At 36.0% G+C, this 9,109-nt stretch overlaps 1 protein-coding gene across 1 annotated transcript in view; it reads left to right on the plus strand.

Annotated features, from left to right (window-relative positions):
- The window catches only part of LOC114046279 (regulator of nonsense transcripts 3A-like), a 20,978-nt gene extending 12,074 nt beyond the window's left edge, over nucleotides 1-8,904 (plus strand). The window contains exons 8-10 of the mRNA XM_027866570.1: nucleotides 2,624-2,784; nucleotides 4,089-4,383; nucleotides 8,371-8,904. Coding sequence (XP_027722371.1) covers nucleotides 2,624-2,784; nucleotides 4,089-4,383; nucleotides 8,371-8,544 — 630 coding nt within the window. The 3' untranslated portion in view covers nucleotides 8,545-8,904. The remainder of the gene's footprint in view (nucleotides 1-2,623; nucleotides 2,785-4,088; nucleotides 4,384-8,370) is intronic.
- The last annotated feature ends 205 nt before the right edge of the window (nucleotides 8,905-9,109 follow it).

The following is a 9,109-nucleotide window of genomic DNA, read 5'->3' on the forward strand; positions in this document are numbered from 1 at the left end:
TGTGTGTGTGTGTGTGTGTGTGTGTGTGTGTGTGTGTGTGTGTGTGTATAACAGTTTTTCTTGTTGCAAAACGAACTGGCTCGCACAAAAATCAGACTTTCCAATCTTGACCTCATTAGTACTCTGTTTTAACCAACTGAGCTAACCAACTTAAACTTTAGCTTGAGGAAATATATGTCAGTTAGGTGAAGATCATTGAATTATAGGACACTGGTAGCCTTTTTAAAGCTTGTTATTACTCATCAGTGTGCTCACATACTTTTCCTCTTCTCCTAGATTTAAAATTAATCTCCTCCTCACCTAAGTCAGTCTCACACTGAGATATTCCCCAATCAATCAACAAACATTTATTAAGCATCTTTTATGTACCTGGCCCTGTGCTAAGTATTAAAGGTACAAAAATGATGTAGCAACAGCTTCTATCCTCAAAGGCTACATGCTAATGGGAAAAATAGCATAAACTATATGTACAGAACACATACAAATAAATACAAGGTGATATTGGTGGGCTGGGTAGAAGGCATTCTTAGCTGGAGGGACCAGGAAGGGGCTTGTGTGGAAAATGGCACTTGATCCGAGTCTTTTTTAAAAAGAGCAAGGTTTCCTAGAAGAATGGATGAAGAGAGAGTGAAAGCTTGAAAGGCACAGAGGCAGGAAATGGCTTGTCTTGTGTGAAGACCTTCAGGTTGGCCAATTTGGCTGGACTGTAGAGTACATGAGAGAGAAGTAATATGTGATGTGGCTGGAAAGGTAAAAGGTAGGATGGGGCCAGCTTGTAAAGAACTTGAAATGCTAAATAAAGGAGTTTTTATTCAATCCCAAAGGTCATTGGGGTGCACTGGAGTTCATTTGAGTAGCAAAGTAACATGGTTAGATCTTTTTTTGGGGAGAGGGGAATCACTTTGTTAGCTATGTGGAAAGTGGATTGAAATCCACAAACTTGAGGCTGGGAGACTAGTCAAAAGGCAACAGTCCAGCCACAGTAGTTTCTTTCCTTAAAAATTTAAGTATAAATATAATTCAAAAAGGACATCTTTTTAATTTACTATATAAACTAATTTCACATGATAATACTGAGATCCTATTTTTTGATGAAAGTGTCAGCTTCTTGTAGGGAAACCTGCTACCTTAATTTCAATCTTACTAACACCTGAGTGTGATTTACATATTACTTCACCATTGTCTTGAATGATAGATAGCAGTTTGTAGATAACAGCAAACCAAGTGAGGTGGTATCATCTTGGAGAATAAGATTAGAATCCAGAATGGCATTGCAAGCTGAAGAAATAAATGGTATAAAACTCATTAGTGTTCCTTCCTCTCAGGATACTTCATCGAAGGGTAGGTAGAAGACAAAATATACAGAATCACTATTGGAAAAAGTATTGTTTTGTGCAAATATGGTAGAAACAGAACTTTAGAGGCTTAGTGCACCACAAGCTGAAGTGAGCCATAATTTGCTTTTGTCACTAAGTAAATCCAGAGTTGGTTTTTATAAGTAGATTTATAAGAGCACATAGGAAATTAAAGCTAATCTTAACCAGTAGTCATCTTTTATTAGTTCATTATGAGAATTCTTTGGTCTATATGGGAACCTAACCTAAGAGTAATTCAGAAAATTTACAGAGAAGGGCAACAGATTTGATAATAACCTCTGTTAGGAAAAGATTAAGGAATTGGAGAAGAAGCAGAGAATTGACGAAGAGAATTCCTTTCCTGAACAAAGGACTATGATAGAGGATAACAAGCATCCATTTTTCATTTCCTCTGAGGACTTAAAAAAAGTAGTAAGTATAAATTGCGTCAGGAGGTTAGATTAACCTTACCGAGCAAATTCCTGACTAAAGTTTGTAGGTTATAGATTATATTAGTTTTAAAACGTTGGGCTACTTATTCCCTGTTGATTTTTAATGATAGTCTGGGCATTTATCTCTGGAAATTTGGTGATCTTTTGAAGGAATCATTCCTCAGAGTCAGGAGATTGGATCATTCTATGTGTTAATATTGTGCATACATGCCTGAAATAAATATTGCCTAACTCATTCAGTAAAAATTAATCTTTGTATCACTTTGCTGGATTGCAACTCAAAGTGTAATAGACCTGAGGGATTTTTAAACCTACACAGATCTCTCCCCGCAAAAATTTTTTAAAAATCTGAATTTACTCATGATACTAAAGTTTCTAAGACTGTATAATAAAGAGCAAGGGGAATGTTAAGGAAAATAGTCTAGTAGAACTAAAAGTCAAGTGAAATGTTTCTCAAGTTACTATCCAACTAATTCTATTTCTGTGTCTATAGACCAAGAAAAAGAATATTATATTTTAGTGAGTCTTTTTAGACCAGGGATTCTTAACATTTTTTGTGTCGCGGACCCCCTTGATAGACTGGTGAAGCCTATGACCCCTTCTCAGAACCATGTTTCTAAATGTAGAAAATACAATACATAGGGTTACAAAGGAAACCACTGATAATTGAAATAGTTATCAAATGAAAAAAGTTTGTAGTTCCCAAGTTAAAAACCCCCGTTAAAATGATTCTCTGACATCTAAAGTCTTGTGAGCTAAGTAGCTTTTTTGTAGTTTGCTGTTTGTTGATGTTTAAATATCTTTATAATTTTTCAGCTTCTTAAAAAACCTGAAAAGGGAGAGGAACCAGCAGCAGAGAAGCAAAAAGAAAAAGGAGAAGAAGCTGATATTGAAGAAGGAAAATGGGAAAAATCCTCCAGCTCTGGAAGCATGAAATCCAAACCTCTGGAGAGTTCACTGAAGGAAGTCAAGGAAAAGTGAGTCATGCTCACAGTCACAATAAATCTAAGACTATAGTTATTTAATGAATATGCATTTGTCTTTTACCAAATTATGTCAGTCACAAAAAAATGAGAAGTTCTAATATGTGTACTTGTGCCTTCAAAATATATTTTTTTTTATTATTTGCCATCTAAATCCCTTGGGAACAATAATCCTGATGGAGTAGTGGTCTGTTTAATTCCTCAACTGTAATGTGCCCCCAAATAATAAGAGTACTGTGTCATAGAATAGTGGTTGCCAAACCCTAGCCTCTGGAGCCCTGGGGAGGTCAAATATTATGAGACACCTGCAAATCCATACTGCAGTAAGCATTGCCACTTTAATCTTATAAAGAGTTGTTTTTCTAAAAGCAAAACCATAACAAGGGTGGGGCCACTGGGGCTATGTCACAGGACACTGAAGTTAGAGTGAGTTGGACACAATGACAGAGCTTAGCATATTTCCTCTCATCCCAGGCAGCCACACACCTAGACACTGCCCTTCTCTCCCATCCCTGTGACAGTTTCTGTTCAGAGCTTTGCCAGAGGGAAACAGGAAACAAGAACCTACCGTGTGCCTCTCTGGCATTGGCCCCACATTGTATCAGGACAGGCAGGACCATGGTATTTTGGAGCATGGTGGGATGGCCAGCTTCAAAGAACCAGGGAGTGTAGGAATGGGGAGGGGCGGGGAGAAGGCTATGCCTTTTCCCCATCGCCTCCTGGTGTCTGTATATGACCACTCCCACAGGCACCTGTCCCACACTTGCTGAAGATGAGGGGCCTCTCGTAGCATTATTCTCCAGCAACAGATTGATCATTGATTTAACATGGAAAGAGACCTCAGAGATTATTTAGCCAAGCTCTTCACTTTACAGATGAAGAAACTGAGGCCCAGAAAGGGTAAGGAACCCAGGCCCTCTGACAACATGTTGCCTTGTGTCTGTTCGAATTGACAGTTTAGTTATAATATCCTTTATCGGTGCCTAATCAAAATCATGCAAGTGTTCTCATTGTGAGATTATTTGTAGAGGCAAGTAGGAATATGTGGAATAAATATCCAATGTCTTTTGCCTGGAATAAAATAGTCCGTGGAATGAAATGATTTAAGGAGCAGCCTTATGGCTTATGGAATAAAATAGTCCATGGAATGAAATGATTTAAGGAGCAGCCTTATAGGTTATGATTTTTATACATACATTTGATAAAATTGCACTTACTTCAGTTTCGTGAAAAATTCAGTTGCCTTTGGCCAAACTGAACAGAAACTAAACTTCTGCTAATTTGTTATTAAACCTCAGGTCACAAAATGACAGTGATAAAGAGCAAAGAGATATGGATAGAAGATTTCGAGAAAAAGAACCTGAAAGACAAAGGTATCGCTTGGACGATGGCAGAAAACATAGAACTCATTATGAGTTTGACAAGTTTTTGAGAAGGAACGAAGACGAGCTGAAATGGGGGAAAGGATACAGCCAAGACAGAGGGAAGAAAGGGAACCACAACTACAGCTTCACTGTGGAGGCAGTAGACAAACTGGGTAAAGAGGACAAGTGTGATGACATGGCATCCAAAAAGGAGCGCATAAGAAATAAGGTTCTTTTATTCATTTAGGATAATCTTTCATTTCTAAAACTATACTTCAAGGTCAATGGTTTTTACTTTGCAATCTAAAACAATCTTTTCCAGCAATTGTTCTTTGTTTGAATGATGTTTTAAAAAAAAACAGGTTTACTTTCTTTTAAAAGAAAAAAACTAGCTTTGATTTTGATTCTCTCTGCTCTTTTTTTTGTTTTGTTTTGTTGGGGGTGGGGGGGCTTCACTGCACTCCAGATCTAGCTTAGAACTTAGATCTAGAGCTTAGAACATTATCCTGGAGAACCAAGTGTTTAGAATATTTCAGTAGTTGTGGTCACTAGAGCAGTTAACATTATTCACTAAAAGACTGTAAATGTCGAAGTATAAACTAAGCCAACCAAAATCTGTTCTAACAAAGTCCTAATTATTCATTAATAAAAGGTTTCATTCGGCATGGAGCCAATACAGTTAAAGAGTTCAGTGAACCATAGTCAATGAGAATATTATCCTCTAGTATAATAAGGAGAGCGTAATTGGCATTTCATTAACTGTTTTTATATATTATTACTACTATTAAGATCATTAAGGAATAATTGAACTAAGAATCCAAGAGCAAGGTCTGCATAGCCAATGTAAAGCGTAGGATTAAACTATTACTCCTTATTCCAAATAATTAGCTTCATTCTATGATTCACATTGGGTATGGACATCTAATGTTAGGGTCTGTACAAATTATATTTAAAAAGTAGGGCCTCGAGATCCATAAGTTTATAAAATCATTTTCTGAAATTATGAATGTCCAAAATATTTGGATATATTACTAAATTATCCATGGAATAGAAGTTTGAGAGATAATTAAAAGAAGTCTACTTCTAATAGTAATTGTTAATTTTAGCTTGCTAGTTAATTTAGTCTTCCTCTTCTCCCCCACAAATATTTTTTACTGAACTTGCAAAATTAATTAGATGATGTTTAATTCCTCTTATTTTCTTCTGCTAGTGGAAGCCGAGGAAAAAATAAAACATGTCCAAGGGCATAGCTCATCAAGTAATCAGGATCAAATTAGATCAAATTATCAGACCCAAAAGAATTGAGTTGCCTGTAAGAGAACATGTATGTAATTCTATTAAACCAAAAAACCCTCAAAATTAGAAAGTATTTCTGGTTTACAACCTGAATTTCTATAATGTTCACTGACTGGCCTTGAAGAGTATATAGTAATAAGGCCAAAAATATTTCATGTCAGTAAGATTATCAAGTTCTTATTATGATAGTACCTTCCCTTACATTTCCTGTTGGAATTTCTCAGAGAATTAGATTGTTCATGTAGAAACTGTTGTTTTCTAGTCAAATATTTGGTACATATATTTTAGTTGGTGTACATTGTTTTCTCAACCAACCTTGTGAAATAGAATCAAACATCTTTGCCTGCCATACCACAAAAGGGAGAACACTGGATTCATCCTCTCAGTCAAGCACCTTCCCCCTTCTCCCCTCCAAAAAATATTTGTGTTCTCTGTATGTGTCAGGCTCTGGATTATAGAACCACACAGTGACTGTGCTGTGTTCTTTTCGAAAATCCATTGCTGTGACCAGTAGTAGAGTTGAAGAGGAAAGTTAGTTTGAACTGAAGATGGACGGGTGACTCGGAAAGAAAACAAAAGCAAGGGAGAGTAAAAGTTGAGGGTCCTGTTTAAAGCACAGGAATAATGGGGTTTTACTTAGTGTGTGTCAGGGGAGAAAATTGCTAAAGAGGGTTTTTTTGATATGAAACATGTGAAAAATAGGAGGTGGAGGTTAACAAGCATAGAAAGTCAAAGGAAGAAGTTTAAAGTTTTGTCCTATGGCTAGTATACCAATTTCAGGAAGAAATTACAGTTTGGAAGGGGGAAGGGGGTATGTTTTCTAAAAAGAAAAATTATTTGATAGAGAATACTTGAGACATCTTAATTTTCCTTTGAGGTCTGAAAGCCATCAGCCTAAATATAAAAGTGTCTCACTTCATCGTACCTTTCTTTTTCTTTAGCGTATGCCAAGCTTAGTAAAGCTAGACCTAGACTATGATTTTTACAATGGGTTAACCTGTTGAGCAAAGTCCCAAATAGTGCTTATATTGTCTTTGAATTTTATCTGTTAAAAAAGAACAGACCCCAGATTCAAATTTCAGAACTTGCCTCATTAGTGCCCACAATGAATCTAAAGGTCTTGTTGGTTTCTTGGTATTATAAAATGAATATAATGCAACCTCAAGTAAAGTTCTTGTATTGGCTTGATTGAGAAAACAAGTGTGCTCTTTGTACAATTGATATGAATACCATTTTTCTTTTACACTGTTGGTATAAGCAATTATTTTTAGCAATAGTATAATAGTAAGGTATTTACACAACTTTTGTTAGAGGACCACATAAATACTTCTATGGATTAAATCTAATGATAATGTGATAGTAATAATAGTACTTTGTATTTAATAGCCCCTTTCTAATGCGGATCTGAAATCATTTTACAAATGGTAAGTACAAGACCAATCATAGTATATTTTTTGGATCTGATTTTGCATTCAGATCCATATATAAAAATACTAAAAGAAATAAGCAAGAACTACCAACAGTTCTTATTTATCCAGGCAAATTTGACCTATTTACAATTATATTTAAATTGAAACTAGTTTCCATAGCTTGTGAAATAGCTAGAATGGCCTCTTTACATAGAGGAATTTACATTCCTTGGGCACAGAGGGGATTAGAACTTCCTCTTACCCACTCTCTGTCACATTTTCCTTTTTGATCAGAATTACTACAAAAGAAGAGAGAATAAATTGGCCACTTTGCATATTGCACCGGCTCTGTGCCATGACCTGTTGAACATTCTCCCCAGTCAAACACTTTAGGTGTATAGATAGCCCTGTACATAACAGAAAGGTAAGCGTACAGAGATCACCAGGCTAGTACAATCTCAGGAGCACCTTTTGCTAACCAGGGATGTACACATGTGTAATAGCCAACCTGCAAATGGCAGCCAGGTCATCCTCCTTGTAATTTCTCCCACCTGTGCATGAGCAAAGACCATGCTACCTGTACTTTATTTGGGCTGTGAGTACCCTAACACAAGACCATTCTATTCATGCATGGATAGAAAAGCACTTCTTCCCTTTTTTTTTGGTGTACATATTCCCAGATGGAATTGTATAAGCCATCTCTCCATGTGCAAAGGGGTAAGAATTGGTCTCATGTGTAATTTTTAGCAGTCTGTCCTTTATATTCTCTAAGCCCTAAAACATTCTTTTCATAATACTGTGCTTTATATACCAGCTTCCTTCTTCTGTTTTCATTTATTTAATAAAATAGCTGTTCTTAGTGTTTTTGTAAGAAGGAAGCATTGAAGGTGCTCAGTACAGACAAGTAGAACTGAGCAATCCATATTGAAACTCTTGACAATTCATGTTTAATAAAGGTTCTCGGTTCACTGGTCAGCATGAGTTGGATTGTGGCCCTGAAAGAAGCACATTTGAGGTACGCCTTGTCCCGTTACACGATTTGCCTCACATGCTCACAAATATTTATAATTTTGAGGGGTGAATTGTTAGGTTTGATACCAAGGTAAATGGTTGAGTTTTTTATCCTCCAAGTAGGTGGGAAAATTCCATTACAAACAATTCTTAGGATAATGCTAATATTCTCCGTAAATCATTTTTGATCTAAGTAATAGCATTTTCCTAGAGAACAGTTTAGCATCAGTTAAATATATCTACCCATATATTCATGGGCTCATTGATTCAAATGCTTGGCTTCTAAGAAAAGTTTTTTAAAGGCTTCTAAGAAAAGTGGGGTTTTTTGGTTTTGTTTTTTGTTTTTTGTTTTTTTTTTTGGCTGCAAGATTGTTTTTTATTATCAATGCATAAAACTGCAAAATGTAATATCAAACCTACCAGTTGATCATTTTTGAATCTTAATTTCAGGTGATGATTTCTTTAATGTAAATTCATTGTATTCACTTCTTTCAATGCAGGATCGTCCAGCCATGCAGTTATACCAGCCAGGAGCTCGCATTCGAACACGTACGGGCTCTACAAGTAAAACTCCTGACTGCACTGCAAAGTCCTCTGAAGAGGCTTGTGATAGAAAAAGTGAGGCAGAGAATCCAGCAGGAGCTGCTTCTGAGAAGAGTGAAGAGGCAGAGTAAAACACCGTGCAAGGCAGATTTGTCATTCTTACATAGTTAGAAAAGGGCACTAGAAGTGATTCCAGTGAAATAAGCCAAAACCCACAAAAAAGGCATCTAGTAATCATCCTATATGACAAAGATGTACTTTTTGTCCAGTTCTGGACTGGTGGTTTCTTAAGTTTACTCTGCTAGTGTAAACTAGTATTTATTTAGCTAAAAGAGAGAAAATTATCTCCTTCAGAAAATATTATGTTAAGAAAAATGAAGAAAATTAGTGTTGCATCAGTTTGAAATCTGACGCACTTTAAATCTGTTCTGTGAATAACAAAAACTTCATTGTTTGCACATTTGTGACAACATGACATGTTGATACCAGTACCTCATTGTGTTTGTGTTAGTTTTCTAAAAACTCTAGTGTTGGGTAAATGTGACAGTTTTCAGTTCTCATATTGTTATGGAATTTGTAATTCAGCCACTTTTGCCTTTTGTGTTGTAAATATTTCCTAAGTTTTGACATTTACATTTTAAAACAAATCAATCTAACATAAATATCAGCACTTCAACAGTATGATACCTGATTTTA

The sequence above is a fragment of the Vombatus ursinus genome, unplaced genomic scaffold, assembly GCF_900497805.2.
Source record: "Vombatus ursinus unplaced genomic scaffold, bare-nosed wombat genome assembly UNPS02014781.1, whole genome shotgun sequence".
In the NCBI taxonomy this organism is placed as follows: domain Eukaryota; kingdom Metazoa; phylum Chordata; class Mammalia; order Diprotodontia; family Vombatidae; genus Vombatus; species Vombatus ursinus.